Source organism: Cyrtonyx montezumae, unplaced genomic scaffold (assembly GCF_038088225.1).
Source record: "Cyrtonyx montezumae isolate F1298 unplaced genomic scaffold, pur_monq_1.0 scaffold_41, whole genome shotgun sequence".
NCBI classification, from domain to species: Eukaryota; Metazoa; Chordata; class Aves; order Galliformes; family Odontophoridae; genus Cyrtonyx; species Cyrtonyx montezumae.
The window spans coordinates 2,023,374-2,050,959 of NW_027072047.1; the positions used below are offsets into that span (position 1 = coordinate 2,023,374).

Here is a 27,586-nt window from a genome sequence, read left to right on the forward strand (position 1 = left end):
GCCCTTCTGTGAAACCAGCAGTTAGCAGCTGACAGTTAAGCGACTGCGCTGCTGCTGCTGTTGAGGAAAAACTCAAATCTTACATAATAACGTGCTTTAATGCCCTGTTATATTACGACGGTGCACAATGGCTTTTGACGGTTGTTTCCTCTGGAGAGGGGCTGTGAGCTTCTCTTCATTGTGCTGCCCCCCTCACCACTTTCGTTACGTGCCATGATGACAGCTTGGTGTAAGTGCCTGCGACTAACTTCTTATCATAGTGCTTCTGTGAATTGGAAAATAATTCAGAGATGGCAAAGTTTTGCAAAGGAACGTAGCGACCCACCCCATCAGATGCTGCTGCTGCTCAAGTTTGATGTGTCAGTACCATTGTCTGTTCTATCCCAGCAGAAGAGTTGTGAGTGTGATCTCTCTGACCGATCACACTGCAGTTACTCATCTCCAGTTTGTCCTGGGGGGATGCATGTCCATGAACCACCAATCGAAGAGGGATGATTTGCTGGTGTTCAGCTATGTTACTAGGATAGCATATGATGATGTATAGTCTGTACAAAGGTAAAACTTCTGTTCTGTGTAGGAATAGAAACAGATGGAAGAAGGAATAGAAGAGCTCAGCGCTTGGGGTGTCATTTTTTTCATTGAAGCCCTACAACAATATTTCTGCCATAGTCGTACTTCAAATTAATACCCCATCTATAAGAACTTACAGAAGCGTGTATGGATTTCCCATCAAACTACAAATAGCTGACCCATTAGAGGCATGTGTTGACAGCAGTTTGTCAGAAATGTGTTTGTGATGTGATTGTGATGTCCAGTATCATATACTGTTGAGTAAAGGGGGAATGAGAAGAATACCAATTAACTTTTTATGAGCTTGTATTTATTATTCCCTATTTTTGGTTAGAAGCTGTCGCCATGCAGTGCTCCACGTGCTTGTAGTCTGTGATGTGGAAGTCTTGGGATGTTTTTACTTGACCCAGAATCAGATGGGTGAAATACAATCTTTATTCAGTGGAACAGAAAGTTCAAATATAAAATAGAGACTAGTTAATGAGGACAAGCTTTGTGCATTTTAGCTTTAGTACTAATTCTGTAGTCAGGCTCTGGAATTATGTCTCTTTCAGGACAGTTTTTAGTGACTGCTGCAGTAATTCTGCTCCTGTGTATCATTGCCTTGTGGGTGATATTTAAGGAAGAAAATTCTGAACCACTTAGCTAGCCAAGCCTTTGCTGCATGGTATGAAAGACAGTGAATTAAAGGTGTCACTTACAGTCCGTCAGGGTTGATGGATTTGTGTCTGGCCCCATCTGTAGGCGCCACTTCCCACGTGGTTTTGCTTTCCGTTACTTCAAATTTCAGGATCCCTTTGGGCCATGATAGTTCCACTCGAGAGCTGGAGGAGCTGTACCAGCCCTGTCTGGCAGTCCATGCTGTTTTGTGACAATGAAAGGCAGAGCAGGAACAAAGATTATGTATTTTACTAAGGGATTTGCTAACCATGAGACGTGTGGGTTAGGATGAAAGCCGCTTCTGGGCTGCATTTTTCTTTCTTTTGTATGTAAACTGATCTATAACAAATCCTTCCATGTCTTTATGGTAATGTCTAGAAAGTCTCTTTCCTGAGATGGTGTTGGGACAGCAAATGGGTTATGTGTTGCTGATCCTCACAAGAAAAGCTGGCGGGGATGTTTAAGAACAAAATAAAGTTAAATTGGGATTTCTACCTCCCACTCCCTCGTTCAGGGAACCATTCAGGAAGTTCTGTTTCAGAATCCAGTGGTACCCCAGTCCCTGGAGGAGGGAAATCCTAGTTTTCCTTTTAGTGTTGCAATTGACACAGTGTTCAGTGTGCAGTGTAAGGTTTGTCATCCTTAACTAGCCCCAGGCTGATACTTCTTGGGACCTGAGTAGGCATAAGACACAGCAGTGCTTTCAGTTTGGTGGCTTGGTTACATGTCTTGCAATTTCTAAGCCAATTCTGAATGCCTGAGAAGCCAAAAGATGAGTAGATAAAAATGGGACTCATCCTATTCCTAACATTAGCTACCACTGCTCCTCTGCTGCCCTGTTCCCACCCAGTGTCACCAGTGTGTGAGACATGGGGAGCACCCAGCACCACATGGCTTCCTGTGCCACGCTGACATATGGCTGCCCCACACCTGCTGTGTGTCCCTGGGCTGTCTGCCCCTTCGCAGCAACTACTGAGTGCCACATGGTTCCACACGGCAGACACCAAGAAAAGTCACATCATTAACTGTGTACCTGCTGTTCTCTGTTGTACTAGTTGCATAGTGAGGAGTTTGACTTTTTTTCTGACACAGAAAGGTGAAAGGTGTGTCAGAAATAAGTGTTTTTGTCTGAGTGTCCCTTCATGGACACCTGAACCAGCACAGCTCAGCTGCACGCTGACTGCAGTGAGTGGATGGTGTGGGACGTGCTGCACTCCTCAAAGGCTGCTCTGCCTTCTGGTGCTGCACTTAGCAGTTCCGTCCTTCATATGGCACTTGTCCAGCTCTGGTGACCTCCTTCAGGGCCTACTATTTAGATCCTAACAGGCAATTCTAGAACAGAAGTAATGCTGCCCTTAGTTTGCTAGGTGCTTACACCAGTTCAAATGAATGGTGCTATGAAGCTCTGCACCAGGAGTGCCAATGGCTGCAGTGTCTCTTGTGCTGTGCAGATGGAGGATGCTGTTGGCAGCTGCAGGTAGGGGTAAGGATGCTGTTCCTCAGTGGTCACAGGTTCTATGATATCCTATGTAGCTTTGGGAAGTCCACTGCAAGTACCTTGCTCATGTAGGGTGTCTATACTGTGTATTTACTTTCATCATGTTTCCAAAGAGTCAGGAATTGACTGTACTGTCTTTACCCATCCCCAGAGGTGCCTGGAAAACTGTTCTGGATTTCATTAACGTTTTTGTTGTTGTTGTTGTTGGGTGGTTTTTTTTTGGGGGGGGGGTTTGTTTTTTGTTTTTTTTTTTTTTTTTTGCTGCAGGCTGTATCTTTTGGTATTTTTCTGTAAAGAGACAAGGAAAAAAAATATCTTGCACTATGGAGCTGGAAATAACACTACCTTTGGTTTCATAGCAGTCATAAATTATTTGCTCCTACATGGAAAGTTGTATGCTGAGTTCCAGTACGCAGTGATCTCTGTAAAGCTCAGTTTATAAGGCCCGCAATTTACAATGGAAATGCTGACACAGTCTTAATGCTCTAGGTGCCAGCCAGGGCACCAGGCACAGAAAACCACCCGTAATAAAACTGATATGGTGTTAACTGCTTTTTGCACTGTTCTGCTGCTTGAGAAAAGCAATAGAGTTCAGTAATGTACACGTTTTGTGTCTGTTCTAATTCACAGACTGTCTTAAACCCGCATTTACCCTGTCGTCCTTGTTTCTAGATTAAACCTCGCTGTAAAGTGTGTTGTTGTGTACATCCATCTAAAACCTGGTGTTTTTACCTGTTTTCTTTTTTTTTTTTTTCATTTGAGAGGATGGCATTAGTAGCAGTTTTGTGCGGGAAAGAAGATGTTAATAAAACCGCCAGTATGACTATGCAGCTTTCTGTTGCCAGAAAGAATGAACAAACACAAAGGAAAAGAAATTCACCTTCCTTCCCTTCAAATCCTGTGCTGCTGCACACATCCAGCTGGGTGGAAGCAAATCCTGAGACTGAAGACCTCAGCATTGTCATTCCCAAAGTGGTGTTGCTGTCCTCTGCCTTGCAGCATGGCAGGACCAATGTGTACAGTGCTCTGGGATCAGAAGGCAGAGGGAAATCTGCTTCCAATCAGGTCACATAAATGTGTGCTGTGCTGCTTTTAGGACTGGTTTTTAGTTTGCTGCAGTCAGAGCTTCACCTTTCAGCCTTAGTTTTGAGGAATAACCCCAGGAGATGGCATGCTGGTGTGTTGGGCAAGAGGGCGGGGAGGTGTGGGATGGCTGTGTTTGGCTGAAGGAGAGCAGCAGTGTCTGTGCTGGTATTCTTGACCCTATTGCTGAAAGAGTTTGCAGTTGCACAGAGCAGCAGCATCCGTGTTTGTGACAAACGGAGGCAAGGCAACAGCAGCCTGCATGGTCAGCATCGTGTTCAGTGTTCATCAGTTAGCTGGAAACAGTGTTCTGGGGCATGTATTTGAAATGCTTCTATTAAAAAAAAAAGAAGCTGTTTCAGTATTAGAGATATTCTTCAAGCAGTGAAAGGCGGTCAGAGGCCTTGTCACCCACAAGGAGTCAGTTTGCAAAGCTGGTGTTTACAGTGGCTCATGATTGCTTTTGTCTGAAAAATGTTCTGCTGTGAGCTGTTGTTAATTTATTTCTGCGTCATACCCTGTAAGTAAAATGCACATACCCACATACGTGAACAGCAATGTTATCTGAAGAGATTATATTAAATCAGTTATTTTAAATATTTTCATGCTTCTAAATAAAATTCAAAGCATCATTAAAGCCAAGAATTACACCCACTACATTCTGTGCATATCCTGGACGTTGACACACACCCCACAGCTTAAGTTTTGTGCATTCTACCCGTGATATCGTTATATTTTAGTACATCTGCATTGTAAAGTCTTTAGGTTACAAATATCCCAACCATTTAGTTTAAATCTGCTTCAAGCGTGGCGTAGTGTTACCAGAATACATGTATTTGTTTCAGATTCAGTATAAATGGAGCAGAACTCTGTTATTGGAGCAGAACCCCTTACACGTGGCTCTGTCTGAGGATCAGGAAGTGGGGCTGCGGAGTGCCTGTGTTACCAACACCTCATTATTTTTAGAAACCCTATCAGAGACAGCTTGCCAGCGCACTGAATTTATTATAAACACAAGTGAGCGATGCTTGCTGGGAGTGATTGCGGAGTATTGGGTGATGCAGCTTGCACTTTTGCAGCAGTGTGTTTATTCCTGAGCAGCTTTTCAGAATTTAGTAGTCTGTAGTACATGTTTTGAATGCTGGGCAGAAACTCTTTTGGGATGCATGAACTTCAAGATTCGCATTATTGCTATTTTCTATGTATTTCTGAGTTAAAAAACAAATAGTGACAACAAAAGTGCGAGTATGCTCAAGCCCAAAATCACTGCTAGGAGCTCTTGTTGCTTCCTTAACGCAGATCACCAGCATTTCTCTTCCAGTTCAGAAGCTTCACAAGATGTGCTGTGACCTTTTAACAAGTCAGTCTTCTTAAGGAGTTGGTGAACACTGAGATGTCCTCAGACGCGGGTTAGTTGCATTAATGTTGCATCCATGTCATGTACCTGCTCAAATACCACTTGCTGGTACACGTGGGTTTTGCAACAAAGGAGATTTTAGTAGAAGGCATTCCTTCGTGTCTATGTATTTCTCTCTCAAGAGCAGCAAGAGCACTGTGTGTGGTGAATTTCTGGCCTTGCAGGTCTGTAGTAGTGTCTGACAGACGCTGTGTTTTTGTCCAGAGGTAGACAATATTTGTAATTTGTGAAAATTAAGTGTGATAGATGAAATTAATGGATTTCTCCATGTGTATTGTAGCATGGACAAATGGGGATACAGGAGCTTTTTGCCAGAATATGATCTGTGCTGTTTGCAGTATTAGGCTTTGGTTTTTCTCAGACCCATGCCATGGTCTGCTGTCGTCTTCAAGACAGCTCCAGCTGTGATGGGAGGATGTGGTGCCACCGTTCACTAGCACAAAGCTTGGGCCCCTTCACAAACACTGAAAACCCAAAGAGTGTTTGAATCCACAGCAGCCTGGTGCTGCCACGTTGGTCTTTGCTGATGCACTGACTTCATTTGACAGCTTTTGTATTTTCTGATTTCCTATGTCAGGACTTCATCAGGCATCATTCTGCAACAGATTATACTGTGCAGGGATCTGAGATCTGTGTAGGTGTTAGAACCAATGTCCTCCCTATACTGGTCAGTTTGTTTCTAGTGCAACTGGTTTTCATGTGTTCTACAACAAATGAGTAGAAGTATGTACAAGGGAGTTGTATTTCGTTTTCTGTTTGACACTAACACAAGTTGTAAGATAAAAATACACATAAATAAATATGCATATAAATGTGTACCTGCTAAAGTGGGGATGAAATCCCCAACTGATTGCAGAATGGTAATTCCAGCCCTGGTCCTGCTCCAGGCAAAGCAGCAAGGAGCCATTTAGAAAGGATATGGAGGGGCAGAAGAGGTGGTGGGCAGTGGGGGGCTGGCACAGCCCACCCCAAAGCATGGAGCAGCCTGCTGGGTGTGGAAAACAAACTGTCTGAGAATGCTTCTCTGTGATACCAAACACTGAAGGGTTCGGTAACCGCTGCTGATGGAGATGTGATGAAGTTGACCTCTGGGTGCATTGATTTATATACAAAATATGTTATTTTTTTTCCTGATCCCACGATGAATGATACTACAGTTCCTTAAGAACCTCAAAGACAGGCATTGTAGGATGAATATTTAGATTCTGGATATCAGCAAATGGAAGTTGGCACCTACTCTGTCACAGCTTTCATCTCTCAATATACAGCACTGAAAAAGAGCAAGTAAATATTAGCAGGGTTTGGAATTTTAATGAAAATGGAGTTTAAAACATTGATTTTCATTTTGGATGTAATCTGGGTCCAGGATACGCTTTTGTGAGTCAAATTCTTGGCATTAAAAAAAAAAAAAAGAAATTGCATCAGTTTCAAAGAACCCTTCCTTTGAAGTGAGGCTGTACACTAACAATTTCTGAAAGCTTTAGGTAGTGCATGCATTTTGAAGTGCAAAATAGCAGCTACTGTTTGGTGCTTGGAGCTGAAACAAAAGGGGTTTTCAGAAATCAGTGTACTTGTGATGTTGCTTGGAGCCCATTGCCCATTTTCAGTTCTCTGTATTAGAACACTGAATCTTAGCTACACAAGAGAAATAGAATTTTTTTGTTCTTTGTAGGTAACTTGAGTATTGAGAAACCTTAGGTAACCACTTGGATGTGGGAAGCTGATGTGGTTTTTTTCTGATGTCTCTTGTTTTCTAATATTCCTCAGCCACATTAATGAGAACATCTCAAGTGAAAGCAAATCTTGCTTACTTTATAGCCAATGGGAGAATCGAGAAGAAGAGCTCCATGTGCACAATGCCTTGCCTTTGCCACACCCCAGGAAGCCTTGACATGGTTCTATTTCAGAAAGCTAGCAAGGCGTTAGGCCAGGATTCTCATACTTACTTTCTTATAAAGAGAAATAGAAACAATTGGGGTGGAGAAGGGTTTGTATGGAGAATTTGCTGCTTGTCTCTGCATAGACTTATGAATGCTGTGCCCTTGAATCAGTTAATTGCCCATATTTGCAGGCCATATCCCCAGAAAGAAATGTATGATATTTTAGCTTCCCATTAAATTAATGAGGGATTATGGCACAGTAGGAGCAAGTATCTTTTTAATTTAAGCATCCCCCATAATTTATCCAGATACTAGAAAACTGTCATTATTTCAGTGTTTGTTTAACGTGTTCTTTATTTGGTATCAGGACAGGGAAAGCTGTGTGGTTGTACATCGGACACTTCCTCTAGCACACAGCAGAGGGCATATGGAAATGGAGAAGACAGTTTAACTGGTGTCTACAGTGTAGTGTAGGAGAACAGAGGCTTCCTCCTGTTTTGGCATCCCAGGTCTGTGAGCAGGGTTTGCACAACACGTCTCTGAGAGCTGCAGGGTGACCCGCTCTCTGAGAACAGCTTAAAGTGCTTGCTGCTTCACTTATTTACTTATTTACACCTACTTCAGTCAGTAGACCATCATACGCAGCCCCCATACCTCTTGCTAAAGAAAAGTGAACAGTGCTCAGGATCCTGAGTGGTGTTGGACAGAACACTGACGATGGTGCGCAGTGCTGCTCGTGTTGGTTTCTTTTGTTATAAGCCAAAATAACTACATTTGCATCCACTCTCCATGCAGGGTACAAACCAAGGAGATTGGTATCTGATTAGAAAACTAGCACAGTGTGTGAAACGAACATCAGTGTTTTTACCTGTGGTCCTTTTTCTTTACCCTGAGAAATTGCATCGCACTCTGTTTGGCTGCCATTTAAATGAATAATGTTCTCCCATAAAGACCTCCCAAAAACTGAGTAATGTGAACCCGTAACTGTCTTTTTTTATTATTATTATTTTATTTTTGTAAGGAATTAATTAATTTTGAATTGTCAGTATTCTAAGTTGAATTTTCATAGTTTCCTGTGTTCTACCATGTGGAAGTTACAGAGTAAAATCGTTGAACAAACGAAGTAGTTAAAAATAGTGTGTTTCTGATCTCCTGACATAACACATGAGCCAGGGAAATAACACAGATTTGGTTTATGTCAGCTCCCCTAAAGGTCACTTCTGAGGAGTCGTAAACCATGGTTCCAAACCAGGGCACCATGCTCTGCAACACAGAGTCCCAGTGAGGAAGTGGCTCCTGCCCAAGTTCTTTCTGGAGCCATGGGCGTGTGTTTCCGAACTGAAAATACAAGAAACCAGCAAGCCGAATGGAACCTTGGCTCTCCTTTTCGATACTAACGAAGGTGTTGTTTCTAATCTCTAAGTTTTAGCTGGTCTTATGTTCTTGAGGTTCTTTGTCTTGGCAGGAGAAGAGGTAGTTGAACATGTGTCTTTGCGCATTGCTCATTCCTTTAAAGAACTGATGAAGCCAACCCACATTAACTGTCCATTAATCAGTGTTCTGTGCCTTGGAACAGAGCATTTCTTCATCTTCTCTCTGGCCAGAGAATGGCAGCTTCTGCTCAGTGTCCTAACAGATAGCAGATACAAAGTGCCCCTGTGTCAAGTATAGGTGGCGTTTAGCATTCTTACGAAGTATTTGTCTGTTTCATTTTTTTCTAAACATTAGGAAAATCATTAAAGCACAAGTATTGCTTTGGATACTGCCAAGTGCGTGCCTTCTTGAACACAAGCGCTGCTCAGATCAGGTTGTTAAAAGAACTTACTGAGTTGCTTTGAACAACTTCGCCTGACTAAATGCCAGCCTGATTGCAGTGATTGCGCTGCTGTTGTCTCACTGCTTCGCCTCCTGTTGCTTCCCCAGTTTCTCTTCCTTGGTCTCCTTGGTAATCGGGCTTTGTGGTGGAGGAGCTCTGGATGGTGGTTGGGCATGACTGGAAGGGAGTGAAGGGGAAATCCAAGCAGTGCTGGAAGGGAAAGAACCAGGTCTGGGTCTTTTGCGCAGCTCACAGTGTCTGCATCACAAGGCAATACTAACAAAGAGTGTGTCAGCTCTTTTCTATTGTTTTCATTTGCAGTCTTCTATGCACCCCTCACCCACTGCCATCATTAGTAGGTGCGCTGTCTTTCAGCAGTCCATTCATCGTAGTTCTGTGAGCTGCTTGTTTCTGAGTGTTACCTGTGCTGTCCTTCACAGTGAGTGATTCTGAAAGGAGAAAGCGTGGCTGGTAGGGATGAAGCTGGTTTACGAGTCCTTTTTCCATCACTTCCCCATGGCATTGCTTGGAAGCTGCACTGACCATGGAATGTGTGCTGCTCTGTGCAGGCAGGTGGTGCTGCAAAAAGGGTTTGAGCACATGCAGAACTTTGAGCCTCAGAGAAAGTCCCAGCAATGAAGTGCAGCTCCTTCTGCTTTGGGGTCACCATAATCTTCTTGTCACAGTCCTCCTGCTGTTTGCCCAGCTGGATGTTGCTCTCTGATTTACCAAGTATCTTTCCATCTAAAGTCTTTCCACATTGAATATGTCTGTTTCCTAGGTTCAGTACCTTTTAGTATACGAGAGTATACAATTTGAATAAGGCATTCTCTGTTAGACATGAGGCAGTGATTCCCTGGTGAATCCTGTGCAGTCTTATGAAAGCACAATGTAAAAAACGCTTTTGCCTCCACTTCCTGCGCCATTACCAAGGCACACTTCATTTCAAGAGGACCACAGACGTAGGGCATGGAGGGCAAGAAGTATTGGGTCACTCAGTAAATGTTTGTAGAGTTGCTAGAGTGCTTATGGACAGCACAGTGGAAGGCAGCTAGGACACCTTCCCCATGGTTTTGTTGTTCCTATCTTGGAGGCGTTTGTGTGTCTGTTCCTGGCATATTTATGCACGTATGTCTGTTACTTAACAAAAACCATAAATCTTTTTAATGAGGAGCAGCTGTTTACCAGCAGATGCTCATAGATGTAGGGGGAGTGACATTGTCCAGTAGCCCTGATCTCGCCATTTTAAGTCATCTTCCAAATGGAAGATGCTGAGAGTGTGCGTTTGTTTCCTGTGTTCTACACATTCAGCTCTGTTAAGGTAAGTTGTGAGAGCACAGCTAACAAAGGTTCTTGATACCCACTGCAAAAAGTCATGGTTCTATGTCAATTTCATAACTATATTTTGAAATATCCCAATCGGTCACCTTTCAAAAACAAAGTTAAGTGAGATTTAATATGGAGAATGATCTGTGTGAGCTGAGGCATCCCAGCAGGGTGAACAGAACCAATTCCTGCAGCACGTTTGAGTGTTTGCTGTTGTGTTTTCATTTGTCCCCTCTCTTTTTATGGAACAGAACTGTTCAGGCATTCCATTTGTGGTAGGCTCTCTGTCTGTACTTCCCCCCACGCACACTGACTCTCTTCCTGATCCCAGCCCTCTCACACCTGAGGCATGCTGCAGGCTCTCCTTGGCACTCAGCTCCCTCCCGCGGTGTCCTGGGTGCCATTTGTTGCTGAGAACCGTGCTGGGATGCAGCGCTTCCATGTGCCCACGTTTGGATACAGCTGGGACCCAACAGAGAAGCTGTGTGGTTGTAATTAAGGGAATAAACCTTTAACTCGCTGCCTTCTCCCTGCTATTGTCCTGAGCTTTTCAGGGATGTTGCTCACGTTTCAGGAATGCAGCAAGTTGTGGCATAATTGCCCAACGCTTTTGAGTGGGTCTAAAAAAGCAGCAGGAGCAGAATACAAATATTTTAGAATTTAAATCATTTATGCTTATGTACTGTGGCGTACTTAATCCATTTCTGTAAGGATCTGGTTGTCACGGTTGTCTGTGCTTACTGGGAAACTGACTTTTCACACTCAGCTGCAACTGCTCTGGAGCACTGCTGCCTCCTCTCTGAAACAGCTCAGAGTGCTTTTATGCGAAGAGCAGAGAAGGGCCTCTGCCTGGCTGTTAGCACTCTTATCTTGTCCGAGATAAGATGTAGCCATGAGGAGGCCTGTACAAGTGCATGCAATATCCTGGGAACCACTGTGCAGTGACTTGTCGTTAACTATGCGTAATGGATGAAAACGGTACCACAGGGCTTCAGTAACAAAGTCTTAATGTGATAGATACAGCTGAATGAGAACAGGCTCATTTGGATGTGCAGCAGTATTCCGTGGGGTGCTATTACTGCGTGCAGAACATTGCATGCAAACCTACTGGCTCCCATCAGTGTGCCTGCTTTACCTGGTGTTCCAATGTACTGTTCCTGAATAATTCCTCCTGAAAATCCTAATCCTTAGTTTAAAGGCATTGCTCAGATTAATGCGTCACCACAACAGCTGAATTTGCAGTAAAAAAACATGAAAACTAAATTCTAAGTACGTGCTTTATGAAGCTTCTGGGAAGGCCTTTAGAGGGACAGTAAATGTTAATTTATTACTGCACAAATGAATGACAAAATAAGTGTTTAGGAAATTAAGTGAAGTTGTGTTGTTTTTTGCTGTACCTTTGCTTTGAAACTGGTTTGCAGTAGGAAAACTGATGGCCACCAGGACATGTCCTGTGTTGTGTGGCTGTGTGCCTTGCAGGTGGACACAAAGGCTAGACCAACTTCATGTCACTGTTAGGCAGTGAGTTCCAGCTCTAACTCAAACTTTTGTGGAGAAATAGTGCACTCGACAACAGAACAATTCTGCAGCATAATACGCTTTTTCTGAAACACTTTCCTTTATAGGAAGAATTACTGAAATGTCTTTAATTTTTGATAGGTGAAATCTGCAGAGGATGTGAATAATGTATAGGCATGCGCAGGGGCTGGAAGTGGGGTGCCTCTGGTTTGCTGCTGAAGCACCTCCCTACGAGGACAGCTTTGCTAATGAGAAAAACATCTTACAGTGCGATGCCTTTCCAAATCTGAAAGCAATTAGCAAGAGCTGCTGCAACTGCTGCTCTCTGTTGGTTACGCTTTTAAGAGCACTACATTTCTGAGTGTCCATCTATTTTGTCAGTATTTGGAAAGGAATTAAAAATCCAACCTTCTAAAAGCAGAGAGAAATTCTAGTTGTTTCAGAAACAGTTGTTTATGATTACTTCTAATAATTTTTAACCCCATACATTCAAGGTAAGGCGCTGTCTTAAAAGCCAGGAATAATGCATGAGTTACTTCTGTATGTGAAAAGCATGGTCTTCATGTTGCAACAATGCAACTTGAAGCTAGTGGGCATTTTCTGCTCTTGGTTTGCTTTTTCCTATTTGATATGCACAACCACTCTGCCCGTGCTGTGCAGATTTAGTGCTATGTGAGAGCACACTTAAAGCCTGGGAATGGCTTCTCTGGCACTGAGCAGTGGTGCTGTATTGTATCTCGAGTGCAGTGCCTAAGTAATGTATACACAAATTTAATGCTTGCTCAGTTTTACACTTTGCTTTATAGTGATTTGGCAACTGAATTTGCTCAATGGTGGAAACTCTTCCTTCGTGTTATTAGGTTTTTCTTTGCCTGGTCTGGTTATTTTGCTAGTTTCTCCTAGCTTAAACTGTACTGCCGGCTTCTGACTTCTAGAACACATCAGTGTAAAGCTCTATTGTATCTCCCCAGAGCCACATGCACTCCTGCACCTTGAGGGGATGATGTATCCTGGCGTGCTGATTGTGCTTTGCAGCTAGGGCTGACAGCACTGACGTTTTCCTGTAGCTGTAAGTACACTCTGGCCCTGTTTGGCTGACTGGCACTGTCCTGTGGGGCTATGTGGATCCCCAGCACCAGCAGCTCCTGGTGTTCAGCCTGGAGAAAGATGGGAAACTATGCAAAAGAAGATGGGGTTTTGACCCCCTGGCCCTTCACCAAGGACAGCACATTTTGGTTTTTGATATACACATCCGCTTGTAGCATATAGGCCTTCCCTTCCTGTGCCTCTGGTGCAGCCATGATAAGGCTGATGTGTATGGTGCAGAACTGCACACACACACTTAGTTTTGGCTTCTTGTCCAACCTGTGCATATGCAGTGAAACACAGCTGAGGGAGTGTGGTCTCATGTCAGTTCAGTGCCCTCAGCCTTTCTCATCACAGAATCCCAGAGTTTGGAAGAGACCTCAAGAGATCACCAAGTCCAACCCCCTAAACCAGTATGCTACAATAGGTCACATGGGTCGGCATCCAGCCAGGTCTTCAATATCTCCGTAGAAGGAGTCTCCACAATCTCTCTGGTCAACCTGTTTCATCACCCTTACAATGAAGGAATCCTTCCATGTGTTAGTACAGAAATTCCTACGTTCAAGTTTTAGGCCATTACTCCTTGTCCTATTGCTGCACACCACTGACAAGAGCCTGTCCTCATCCATTTGCCTCCCACCTCCCTTCAGGTATTTGTAAACGTTTATCAGGAATAATTTATCCCGCCCTAAGTCTTCTTTTCCCCAGACTGAACAGACCCAGGTTACTCAGCCTTTCCTCGTATGGGAGATGCTCCTTAATCATCTCTGTGGCCCTCCACTGTACTCCTTCTAACCTTGTCTTTTTGAACTGGAAAGCCCCAGACTGGACCCAGTGCTACAGACGTGACCTCACCAGGGCTTGCTGGTAATGCTCTTTTTAATGCACCCCATGTTAGCTCTGGCCCTATGAGGGTCCCACAAGGGCACACTGCTGGTTCGTGGCCAACCTGTTGTCCATCAGGACACCCACCTGGCCTTGGGAGTGTGTCCATCACATCACTGTCAGCACGGGTATCTGTGTGCCGCTGCTGTGCCCACACTTACTGAATGCTCACGAGTGTCCTTCACTCTGCCATCCTTGTTACATGAGCTGTCGCACTCCAGTGTTTCAGTGATTTGAGAAGATTGGAAGTGATACAGCTTTCATTTATTTAGACCAGAATATAAAGAAATAAGGTGGGCTCTGAAACTCATCAGACTGTTTCTGCCATCATTCTGCACTGTCCATCAGGCCCTCTGAATTTAGGCCCCTACTAATGCACTGAAACAAGGGGCAGAGATTTTGCAGTTTGAGAAAACTGTGGACTTCAGGCATTTAACTTCAGGCAGAAGCTGCATTTATTTAAAATGGTGAAAGTTACTGTAGAGTTTGTGTCGCCCAGCTCGGAAATTGGTCAGAATCTGGGCTGGAATGTGGCATTGGTTTAACTGTGCTCAGAAACAGTACACAACAATATTGAGGTCAGGAAGATAGGAACATTGCAATGAACTGAAAATGCCACAGGAACAATAGGTGGGAAGAGTGCTTCTCCCCCTTCTGGAATTTGGCTGGAGAACCAAAACACCTCTGTGCTCTGTGGGACACCTGGGAGCTGTCTGTGAGCTCTGCGTAAAGCAGTGCTGCCTTCCCCATCTCTGCCCACTGCTTGGATTTCCCACACAGTTGAGATCACTCTAGTCACACGCAGGTGTTGCACATTCCCAGGCTTGAGGCAATGGGCAGCTCAGTTTCACGTATGAACATTTGGTGGAAATCTGCTTATGAGCTTTCCCAGCATCCTTGCCCTTCAGCTCCAGTTCCTGCCTGCTTGCTGTACCTCCTCAGCTGGCTATAAACAGTTACACTTAGCAAACTTCCAGGGCAAAAGACACAACCCTGAGCTGCTGGAGCTCAGGGAGTTTTTAGACATCTCTCTCAGCAATAGTGTTCACATTTGGTGATCATTCAGTGATCACTAATAAGCACTAATAAGGTGAAGCATCCTCTTTCCTGTTCTAATTGGCTGGACATCTGAGATTTGTGTCTGCACTTGGGATTTGATGACTGTGCTGATGTAATGGGGGCAGCTCACATGCATTCAAGAAAATGTAGTGTGCAGAATGCCCGATATGCCAGTCAGTTGTCTGCAAGCACACCAAAGAGAAATGAAAGGACTCTTGCATTAGCATTACTTTTCTGCAAGGTGGTTGCATAACTAAGGGGAACAGTTGGACAGATTTGTTTTTCCTAAATAGATGCTGTACTTCTGCCCTCCACCAGAACAGAAGCGATTGCTTTTCGTTATGAGAGAACCAGAGGGAAAATAGGGCAGAGTCTAGAGTAGTGAGATTTTACATTCTCTTTGAAACAAATAAATTAAATATGGCTTTTAAAAAATAATACCGATTTACTGACTCCAGTAGTCATGGGTTTTTCTGTTACTTTCAGGTATCTTTAATCTAAAGTGGGTCTCTGGTCCTCCATTAATTACAAATGAGAAGTGATAACGGTGAATACTTGTTGGCTTGCAATGTGGAGTGCCAAATAAAAGTAAAACTTTCAAGAACACTCACCATTTTTTCAGTCTGCCCCTCTGCTTCCTTCTGTTGTAAGGGAATATAGGGGAATTTTGGTGGAAAGGTTCAACCTCTGCTGCCCTACCACCAACATCCACCGTCTGATATTGTGGTTCAGGATGATAACATAGGAGGTGTCACTTTTGGAGCAGGCCAGGCGAGCCTGTATTATGAAACAAGTGATACAGAATGCAGTTGCTGACCATCTGCTAACTAATGCCCAGCCCACCTCTCAGCAGCAACCCCTCCCCCAACCAACTCCACTCAGTTATATAGTTTTTTCTAATGGCATCATATGGTATGGAATATCCTTTCGATTTAGATCAGCTGCCCTGATTCTGTCCCCCCCCCAGCTCCCCCTGCCCCCATCCCATCTTGCAGGACAGCAGGAGGAGCTGAAGCCTTGGCACCACCTGCACAGTCAGTGTGCTGGGTGCAGTGCTGCTGCAGCTGCAGGAACGTCTACCCCAAAGCAGAGGAGCAGTAACTAGCCTGCAAGTTTTCCATGCGTGTGAGCTTTGTTTTTCTTGAATGAAAAACTGCATAAACAGATGTAGGAATAGGTGTGTGTGTGTGTGTTTCTGAGTAGTTGACACTGGAGCAGTCCCACTGAAGGGAGGTGGAAGGTACTTGGTATTTGCCAGTGTTAAGTGAGAAGCGTGTTGGTTATCCAAAAGTGATGCATGCCACCAGGTTTTTCCAGCAGTCAATTAGTGAATTAATAGTCATAGTTCCATAGTTAAAAGCCTGTTTGCTGTTTTTATTTATATTTGGCTCCTTAGTACAGGTGCTCTTTTGCACTGCTGTAGGAGTGTATTGCACAGATGCATGTCTGTCTCTGGGGATCAGAGGGCTGTGCTATCTTTGTAGTAGAAACAACGCTCTTATTATGTTATCATATAAAATATGGATTTTAATATTAAACTTAATGCTCTGCTATGAGGAATATGTAAACTTGGCTTCAGAGCAGCAGCATGCACTTCCTGGAATCCTGTGCATAGTGTGGATATAAATAAACACAGGTTCTCTGGAATTTGCTGGGGCTGATATCTGGTGTCATTAACGGGATCTGCCAGAATTTGTCTTCCCTGACAGACAGTTGATTTTTGATTAATGCAAGATGCTTTATTTTGAAAATCAATATCTTAGAAGATTAATGAATACCAAATATAAGTCCAGCTCAGTGATTGGCAAAGCAAATGCACTTATGCTCTTTAATTGCTGGATGGCGTATCTGTTGCCAAAATTTTATTCCTTTGGAAATGTCATATTCAGCAGACATATTTAGATTGAGCTGCTGGCGGTCATGATTTTTAGGTGAGGTATGAAAACAGAGGTAAGTGTAGGGAAGCAAAGACGTGGTTTAATTCTAGCTTTAAGATAAACTGGTCTTAAAGGAAATAATTTTTTATTTATGCCTGAGTGCACAGCACTGGAAACTGCTAATAATAAGAACTTTTCAGTGTTGTGTCAGTTCTGAGATGTCCCTAAGTGAGAAAGGCAATGCCTGAGCAGCACACAGCTTATAAACAAATGGCAATGCAGCCAGGACGCAGATATTTTCTGCTGGAGTTGGTACATCCACTGTCACTGAATGTATTGATGAGATCTTACTGTTTGGTGAGAAAACTGTTGACCACTGTTTCTTTCTAGGATTTATTGAGTGTCATCTTCTTTGTTATCCTCTTTGTCCCCCTCTGCTCTCTCGACATGTTCCTTTTCTTCTATCCCTGCAAGCACATTGCCAGAAGTGCTCTGAGAATTGCTGTGTGAATGTTTGTGCTGTGTAAGGTGGTAGGCTGGATGGATGGTTTGGCCCAGTGTGCCATCCAGTCCAGGCATCAACAGGTGTCACTGGGTGCTGGAAAGGCTGGGTAGCCAATGAATTCTACTGTCTGGTTTCTCTTTGGTAAAATGATAAACTCTTAGTTGAGGGAAAGCTGTTTACAACTCTTGCAACTGTGGGTTCACTGTTTGGACATCAGGTTCCCCATCCCTTCCCCATTAGAAATGAATTCTCCTTAAACTAAAGGTGAAAAAATAACAAAGCCTCCACATAAGCACATGCTGAACCACTATGTCACCCTGTTCTTTAAATGTGTAATCAGCCTATAATTCATGCACAGAGTGGATTATCGTTTTGTATTTTGAATTATGCATAGGTCATTAAAGGAAGCACTAGAATTTCATCAGCACTCAACTCACATGCTGTGGACAAAAAAGCCATTTTGAAGTGTCAAAGTGTTCTGTTAAAACATCTGAATTGTAGTGGCTGATAAGTACCAAACTGTATCTATTCCTGCTTCGCTGTGACTGGATCGCTGTTCATTACTTTTTACTTCTCTGTGTAAAAAGGACCTTATGAGTAGAATTGCTTATTTTCTGCTTTTTCTTTTCTTTAACAGACAAGAGACGACTTCCTGGGTCAGGTGGATGTGCCTCTTAGCCACCTTCCGGTAAGCAGTGCTTTTGTCTTTGTGCTCTTTTCTGTCACCTCCAGCAGTGAAAAACTCATGTTATGAAAATTTATGGAAATAAATTCTACTTAAAGCTAATATTCCCAGTAGAGCCATAGGAGCTGAAAGAAAAATTGCATGAAAATAAAGCCCCACCATGCAGAGTAGTCTAGCGAGACAGTGATTCTCTAGCACCCATTGAAGTTGTCAGAATCGGGGTTTCTCTTTTCATCCATTTCTCATCCTGATTCTTTCTTAAAATCCTTGTCTGGCCTGAGTCAGTTGATGAATGACATATGGCCAATAGGCTGGTTGCATCTCAGCTTTCCACAGACAGTTATCCGTTGAAACCTCTGGCTTTTTCCTTTTCGTACTTTTCCTTTATAGTTGAAATGGTTGTATTCTCCCTCAGCAAAGCAAGCTCCATTTCTCCCAGAAATGTTAAAATGCTGAAGAAAATAAAAACGTTTTTTGGTCCCATTCATCTGTCTAAATAATGCATGGTTAAGGCTATGGGATAAGAGTAATACTCCATAGTCTTGTTTTTATAAATGCGCTTTTTCTATAATGTGCTCACAGAAGGGTGCTCAACATTCAGAAACTACTCAGTAGTTTCCTTAATGTGATCTTAGTCCAATAAAGATGATAATAAAATTATGACTGACTGCAGTGCATGCAAACTTTCAGTGCCAGTACTGAAAAAGTCAGGGGGAGAGGTCTGTGCTACTGCTGTCAATAGGTGGGTCCTCACATCTGTTTCTGTTGTTTTCCTCGGGTTGACATATGCTGAAAAGGCTGAAGACAGTGCTGGGTTGGAGACTCTGTGGGGATGCTGTAGTGAAAAAAACAAATAAATGAACATTAGGATGATTTAGATTGTGATAGTGGGTATTTATCAGGAAATGTGCTCTGAAGTGTAAGTTGATGAGGGCAGCATTACCACGTGCCTATTTTGCACAGTCAGTTAACATTTTACAGTTCTTTTGTTAGTGAATATTAGTTATTACAAATCATCCAAAGTTGGGAGAGCTATAGGCATGTCACACACTTTCTGTGAACTGCCTTGAGAAATCAGCAGTTTTTTTCCTTCCACACTGTATAGAAGAACGACTTTTCCTATATATGGGAAACTTTACTGTCCTCTCTCTGGGGTCTTAGCTGCCCTGTGAGGGTGCATGTCTCTACCTCATATTTGAACAGCAGAATGCTAAACTTACTCTTCCAAATCATTTTTAATCTCCTACTGTCTTTATGCAGAAACTGATAAATCAGAATTTCCTGGCTGAGGTACTTTGTTTCACTGTAGAATAAATTCAGTGCGCTAAAACGAGAGAAAATTGTAGTGTCGTACTCCCCACTTCTTTCCATTGAGGCTCACTAGAAAGTGAATGTGCTCCCCCTACGAAATCCCTGCTCTGCATGTTTGTAGATAACTCCTTTTGCTCCAGAAACCACTTTCTTCTCAGGGAAACATCCTCTGTGTCTTTATATTTTAATCAGTGTTTCCTCATTAATCCTTCCAGTACACTAAAAATGAGAGATCGTGATATATTTACTAGCAAATGTTCAGCTGTGGATTTGTTTGGCAAAATCCTGTATCTAACCATTCTCAGCAAAATTTTGTTAAAGTACATGCACAGCTATTACTTAATGTACATTGAATACAGATGAGAGTACAAAAAACAATAGTTCATAATCATGCGTGCTTTATACTGCTGTTGATTTGATTAAAATCTCCTATCTCACTGAGAAAATGGGAGGTCTGTCTCACACAGATTAAGTGGAAACTTAATGCAGGAAATGCCTTGCAGGATGAGTTTGTTTTGTGAAAAACAAATCTTTGTGGTATTTGATGTAAAATCTGTGATAACGAGTTAGAATTCATTCTCAATTTACCATTTATTGACTTTGAAGTAGCACATGGTTGAAGTGCTTATTGACTTTGAAGTGACACAGTTGGACTGATCTTGTCGGTCTGCTCCAACCTTGCTGATTCTATGATTCTATGACAGTCAATAAAGCTTTTCATAAATCATACCTGGGAGATAGGTTATCCTGTGTCTATGAAAGTTTAGTAAAGGAGTTGCGCACAAGTAGTATTCCTGTTTATGAGGATGGGGCTTGAAAGGGCTTTGCAGATATGCTGTGATTTTTTGTAATTAAGAAAATTTTGTGGTAATGTGGTCTTCATTGGAGCACGTGCTTACTTCTTCAGTGTAACACAGGCCATACTTCCAATTTTTCAGCCCCAGTCACACAGTTATTAACATATCCCATAAATCGGGGGATTTAATCTGTGTATGGATTTCCGCCTATCATATTTGCCTTCTCATTTCTAAATGTCTACTTTTGTAGCAGTAATGGTCCTCGTCTCACAGACTTGGCAGGTGTAACAAATCTGAGTGTCTTATGTCATAGAAAGCTTTTAAGATTGAAAGCTTTGTGAAACTTGTTGTTGAATGTAAATCAGACAGTGTAACCTGTCAACCTGATAACGTTACCGATCTGCCTTATCAAGAATTTCAACCTCTTTACTGTTTTTCAGTCTTAACAGCTTTTAAATGAGAAACGAAAGCCAGCTGAACTGCATTTTATTTAGTAGTTTTCTAATGTGCATAAAACAGACTCCTTGAGGTGGATGCATCCTTCTGTGACAGTGCTGTTGGGTGGCTTCAGAAAGTTGGAAGGTCTTTGCTTTGCGGGTTCTTCCAGGTCTCACTGAATTGTGCGCGTTTCCATACACTAGTGAGACTGGGTTCAGCACGTTGCTGGTATTCACACTGACATCTAGTGGACCTCTTGTGCAGCTGTATATTAACCCCCCACCAAGGCTAACTTACACTGTAGAATCTTCTCTAGCATTTCCATTTCATCTATCTGCAATATGAATGTTCTTCATGTACTTCAGTGCTTGTGGACAAGCCCTTTAAATTATCATTTTCTTACTTACCTGTAGACTGAAGACCCAACTATGGAAAGGCCATACACATTTAAGGATTTCCTTCTCAGACCAAGAAGGTGAGGATTTGTACTTTTATTTAAAAACATTTCATACCACAAGGTTTATTATTTGCAACTGTGGAAGAGTTATTGAATTAAATGTAACTCCATGTCTTCTAGTCACAAGTCTCGTGTAAAGGGTTTCTTGAGACTGAAGATGGCTTACATGCCTAAAAATGGTGGCCAAGAGGAAGAAAACAGCGATCAAAGGGAAGAGTCTGAGGTAAGACGCTTAATCAAGAGATCACTAGCCAATGTCTTCTTTTTGTCGCTTTTATACATCTGAAGGTACATAAGTAATTAGAGATTCAGATATAATCATAGAAAAAGGTATGGTTTTTAAAGATAAAATAATGTTGTTAGTATCAATATATTCTTCCCCTCTCATGTTTTCAAAACCATAAGATGATATTTTCTCTACTATTTCAAGTATCTCAGGATATTTCAGGTGGCACGGTGAATTCTGAAGTCTCCCTGATTCAGTTATGGTGTATTTTTTTCATTTTCGTGAACATTCTCAAAGCTGTATAAGTCGTGCCAAGAAAGCATAAGAATTTGGAAAGTCTCTCCATGTAATTCATATTTGACATAAACGTGATGGTCTGTTTTTAATATCTAAGTACATCTTCCTCAGAAGCGTGTCCAAGTTAGCTCTTGGAACATTTTTCTTTATTTTCTTGGCAGCACCAGCTTTACAGAGAACACTGCACATGCGGGCACAGCGGGTTTAAAGACTTCCCAGCACTCTTATCAGCCATCATCCATTTTAAGAATTACTGCAATTAGAGCTGACAGAGTAGATGTTAGCCCAAGTTTGCTTTAATTACTAATAACGGGCAGCAGTCATCTGTAACTTGAGAAGGAGGGCTGTCATCCCAAGCCATACATTTGTTCTCTGGAAGTTGCTTCTCAGGATGTGCCCAAGTCCTGGTACAGAGGCAGCTGAGGTGTCACTGATCTGCACATAATAGAGCAACACCTCAGGTTCATCACCTTCAGCACTTTATAGATACATAACACAGTTTTTTTTCTCTCTATTCATGTACCAAAAAGTGTGTATGTGTGTTCATAAATGCGCATTTTATATGTCTGTGTATGTGTGTACATATAATACAATTTGCATAGGAATCTGAGAAGTTTATGTATGTATATATATGTCACAATCAAACATTTATTGTTTGTATAAAATAAACAGTAATTTCTACTGTGAATTTCAAAGAAATTACCATATTTTAAACATAATCTGATTTTTTCTGTGGTATTTGAAGTAATAAGGCCGTAAAAGGTTCCAGTGTACTTACAGTTATTAAATTCTTTTGTGAATGGATTCTTTTGTGTATATAATATGTCTCATAATTGCTGCCTAAATAACAGACTTGAGTTTATTAGCATTTTTTAAATAAAACTAGTCTGGAAAGTATGTGTTATCAAGAATAAAGGAACTCGTATAGAAAGAAATTTTCAGCAGCATACATACAGTGATGCTTTCTTTACCCACAAGTCTCTGTTTCTGAATATTATTTATTGTCTGTTTTTCTGTTGAAAATAAATTTCTGTTACCCCCATGAGTAAGATTCTCCTGACTCAAGTGCATAAGGTAATGCCACAAGGCCCTGGCAGTCTCCTTCAGAAACAGCATTTCTAGTAAATCAGTGGTAATGAAAAGCTTTTATGTTTCATTTAACAAAAGACTTCTAACTTTAATTTCTGAACAGCAGCAGTGAACGAATTTTCTTATCTGTAATTGAATTACAGTATTTACCTAGAAAGGATACCCAATGGCAATTAGATTTTGGTTTGAATTCAGGTGGATTTACATATTAAAATCTTTTGGGGTATGCTTCTGAAACAGGCATAATATATAGTGTGGTTGCAGTGGGATACTTAAAGCTATCTTGTACATTTAGAAGTAATAATTAGTTTTTGGTTGTTTTGTTTGCTTGCTTTTTAATCTTTCCCAGAAAAGGTATGTTTGAGTGATAAGGGCATCTGCCTGTGTTTCTGGTTTTACATAGTTCCTTGGGAGTTTTTTGCTGCTGTCAACCACTTTCAGACCTTTTGTCAAATAGCAGATGAGTTTGGCAGAAAGATGGAACAGAGATGGTGAACAGAAGTTTCTGTATGCTTTAGGAGAGTGGAAAAGTGAAACGGAAAACAATTATTATCCTTCACGAGGAAACGGGCACAGCCTGAGTTCAAAAGTTAGCAGTTGGTTCTCTTTGGCTTCATGACTGGAAATCTGCATCTGGCTACCAGGAGGAATACCCACCCAAATATTTTTGGGAATCCATGTCTTAATAGACTGGTAGAATTTTAGATTGTTTATCACTGAAATGAAGCACACACTGTAATCATGAAGTTTCTTCTGTTTCTCTGTGGTTTAGATTTAAGTTATTGCTTATTTCTCTTTGGGAAAAAACAAACAAACCAGGAATCTGCACCTATCTCCACCACTGTAAGCAATGCTGATATAACTTCTCTTTAACTTGAGCTCTAAAATCTTTTTTACTCTCATTCCTAAGCATGGATGGGACGTGGTTGATTCCAATGACTCGGCTTCTCAGCGTCAGGAGGAGTTACCACCTCCTCCACTGCCTCCTGGATGGGAAGAAAAGGTTGACAACCTGGGGCGGACTTACTATGTCAACCACAACAACAGAACTACACAATGGCACCGACCAAGTCTAATGTAAGTGATGTTGTAGTCCGTTTTCATGTTTATGGGTAGAAGAAGAACAGATTATTTTCTTCTGTAAAGAGTACTGATAGACTGTTTTTATAAAATGCAAGCACAAGCACTTCAGGTCTTTTAAGATTTAATTAAGTTAAATTGGTTGATTTTGAGGAGATACTATTTTTCTGTTCAGTAAATAGACTTCATTGTCTATCTGTGCTCGTGCTAATGTGAAGCTCCTGTTTAAGCCTTAGGTTGCCTTTAATTAGGTTTACAACACTGTAGCAGTGTTTAACTGAAAATGTTGTACTGAAATAGCTGCTATTCTCCTAGTGTTGCTTATTACAAGCGCTGTTTGCTCTTTATTGAATGTTCATAATCACAGTTGAATTGTGTGTGTGTTTCTATATTTAACTGTTCATTCTTTTTATCTGATGTGTTTATCTAAGAATTTAATTGGGTTTTGTTGAGCAGGTTTTGAACTATTTTTTTTAAATGTTATTTATTAAGCAGCTTTTACTTTTTCTCAGATGTGGGAATGGGATGGATCAGTCTGGAGCAGAGAAGGCTCAGGGGAGGCTGCACTGCTCTCTACAACTCCTGAAAGGAGATTGTGGTGAGTGGTGGCTGGCCTCTTCTCCCAGGTAGCAATGATGGGACGAGAGTTGATGGCCTCATGTTGCTAGAAAATTCAGGTTGGGTATTAGGAAACATTTCTTATCAGAACAGGTTCTGAGGCATCGAAGGAGTCTGGCCAGGAAAGTAGTTGAAGCACCATACCTGGAGGTATTTAGAAGAGGTGCAAATGTTGCACTTAAGTGCATAGTTTAGTGGTAGGATTGACTGTGACGTTTTAATGGTGGGACCTGATGATCTTAGACATCTTTTCCAAACTAAATGATTCTGATTTTGTAAATTTATGAAACCACTAAGAGTGGAAGGTCTCATGGGGTAGTAGAATAGGCAGTGCTGGCCTCTCAGTTTGAAGCTAGTAACTCAGATACTAATTGATTCATTACGATAAAATATTGCAGTCTGTCAGCTGAGTAATTTGTCTTGTAGGCTGTTGAAATGTGCTCTACTAAAATGTTTTCCCAAATAAATGTTTTCTGACCGTAATTTTCTTTAAATTCTACAGTCCCTCATACTGAAGGAGAGGTTTAAATGGAATACTGCCTTTTAACAACCTCCTGTGCCCACTGAGTACAGTCACAGAGATGCAGAGATGTGCACAGGGGGAAGTTGCACAAGCCAGGAAGGGACACTATTAAGAGAATTTGGGTTATTTTCCATTACAACCACTGCTGGTGTGAGCTGAACTAGTGGTTGCAGCCTGTAAAAGCTCATGATAGTTTTGGCTGTTGCAAAAAGAAAAGCAATAGTTGGCATAAAGAGAGGGGCAGAAGTGAAATCTCTGTTTCAGGAATGATTCTGGTCATCATGGGAAAGGATAAGTTATAAGGGGTTAACATGTTAGAGTGGGAACTTTTTCTGGTTTAACAACTCTGATGTATAAAGTGTGTTAATGTCTAGTCTTATGTGACATTCATGAAATGCTTCTGGTTTTATTTTATTTGGATTAAAGGATTAAGTTGCCTCATGTTTATGAAGCCTGACATGTGCAGGAGTAATGTATGTTGTATTATAATCAAAAGCATTAATGAGTTTAACATTTATTGTTTCTCATTCTTTCCTGCTTCACTTCTTTTCCCAACTATGCAGTGATGTGGGCTCTGATTCAGATAACAATATCAGACAAATAAACCATGAAGCAGCCCATAGGCGGTTTCGTTCTCGAAGACACATTAGTGAGGATTTGGAACCAGAACCTATGGAGACTGGAGACATTCCTGAGGTACATGAAGGTCTTGCTTTTCATAGAATCACAGAGTGGGCTGGGTTGAAAAGGACCTCAAAGGTCATCTAGCTTAAACCCCTTGCTGTGGGTAAGGTCGCCAACCACTAGAGCAGGCTGCCCAGAGCCACACCCAGCCTTGCCTTCAATGCCTCCAGGGATGAGGCATCCACAACCTCTCTGGGCAACCTATTCCAGTGCATTACCACCCTTTGAGAATTTAACTAACCTCAGGCCCAAGTGTTTCCCATTTTGTAAGCTAATTACTACACACCATGAACAATAATGGTTTTGCATGGTTTAAAGGAAATCACCTGAATAGTATACCAGAGATACAATAAGAAACCTCGATAGTTGTACTTTCATGTACACATGCTTTTGCAGGTGGCTGATAGTGTATGCACAATATTAAATACCTTGTAAATGCTACAACATTTGTAATTGCAAGCGCTGCTTGTTATCTCTGAGTAGATGAAGCACTGTCAGTATTCTGCTTTGAATAATGAGACAAGTTTCTAAGAAGTGAAATGTACCAAATGGAACTGCCGTTCGTTTGACTTCTCTTTGATGTCTTGATTTAGATGGAAAAGAGGAAAAAATAAAAATAGAAAATAGAAAAAAATAGACTGTTAAAATAAAAATAGACTTCTACTTTTTTGTAAAGCTCTGATCTCATTCAGCCTTGAGGAATGTTTATTGTTTGAGTCACAGGTAAAGTTCTTCACGAAAGTGTTGGTTTACTGAATGGTATGCAGAGCTGCAAATAGAGTGCTGAGGTTATTTTTGCACTCATCATCTGTTAATGGTTGATTTACAGATTCTTATGAATAGTGTTACACATTCCATTCTAAATTAAAATTGTCAGGTTTTTTTTATAAGTTTGTAGTAAGTGTGCAAGGCTGAATTTTGAATAAAATTTCCAATAGCATTTACTTAATGAGATTTGATTTTTACGTGTCTTTGCATCATTTTCTGTGTTGAATCATAAAGCCTCATTTCATCACCACTTTAAGTCTGTTTTGAAGACAACAAGAAAACTATCTTTTCCCATCGACTGATTTGTACTGAGAAGAATAGATGTTCATATATTCTAGGGGTTAGTTTATTTCTCTAAATATTAGTGCTGACAGTCACACCTGTGTTTGCCACAATGAGGTGGTTAGCTGGAATGCACAGGGGAAAGGGAGGCTTGGTTTGACTTTAAACAGTTAAAGTGATTTCTTTTCTTTTGCCAGCCTTGGGAAGCCATTTCAGAGGAGGCGAGTGCAAGTGGGGATTCCTTAAGCTTGTCATTGCCACCACCTCCTGCATCTCCTATATCCCGTACCAGTCCTCAGGAGCTATCTGAGGAACTGAGCAGAAGACTTCAGATCACTCCTGATTCTAATGGGGAACAGCTGAGTTCTTTGATTGTATGTGACACACTGCTCCTGTATATATCTTTCCTACTGTGATTCTCATTAGCCATATTCCTGGATTGTTCATGTGGATGAGTAGTCATTGCTGGTCTTTGGAAAAACTGAATATGCTGTTAAAAGCATCTTGAAAAAAAAACTCAGCTCAATTTCACCATAGAACATAGAGCTGCTCTTATACCTTTAGTGAAAGAAAATACTAGAGAATATCAATCTAGGACTTTCCTAAGGAAAGTGAAAAGACAATGCTGCTCCAAACATAATCCATTTTATTATGTGCTGATTTTTCAAAAGCTTGGTGTTTACCTCTGCATATTTATGCTGAAGGATGTCTCGTATTAGAATTTTACAAACCCCTCATGGTTTACTGGGTTAACTGTTACAAGACTAACAAAAGATTAGAATTGAAGGGAAGTAGTTACAGTGAAATGCTCTGTGGATTTATTGATAACTTGTCTGGAGAACCACAGCAGGTTACTTGAGGTGAGAACAAAATGCAATTTCTATGGGTGTGTGTTTACCTATTAGTGTGACACTCTTACGATACCACAAAAAGTAAGGATACTGTACTTCCAATTGTGGAAATGTCTTAAGTCTCTTTTATTGAAAAAAAACAACAGTAAATATTAAACAGAACATTGTGTTGAGTTTTAATCATTTCCTTGGTGTGTGCAATTAAGGTACCTCACAATTCAGCTGACAAGTAATCACACTTACTCTTTTTCTGATCAAATAGTCTTGATTAGGTGCAATTTCACAACTATGCAATATAAA

General features: G+C 41.5%; 1 protein-coding gene across 5 annotated transcripts in view; it reads left to right on the top strand.

The window, feature by feature from the left end:
- NEDD4L (NEDD4 like E3 ubiquitin protein ligase) overlaps positions 1 to 27,586 on the top strand; it is a 138,131-nt gene that overhangs the window by 78,026 nt on the left and 32,519 nt on the right. For all 5 annotated transcript variants that reach the window (XM_065747097.1, XM_065747098.1, XM_065747099.1 and 2 more), the window contains 6 exons: positions 17,818 to 17,868; positions 20,825 to 20,886; positions 20,989 to 21,091; positions 23,391 to 23,557; positions 25,265 to 25,397; positions 26,633 to 26,809. In XM_065747097.1, coding sequence (XP_065603169.1) covers positions 17,818 to 17,868; positions 20,825 to 20,886; positions 20,989 to 21,091; positions 23,391 to 23,557; positions 25,265 to 25,397; positions 26,633 to 26,809 — 693 coding nt within the window. The remainder of the gene's footprint in view (positions 1 to 17,817; positions 17,869 to 20,824; positions 20,887 to 20,988; positions 21,092 to 23,390; positions 23,558 to 25,264; positions 25,398 to 26,632; positions 26,810 to 27,586) is intronic.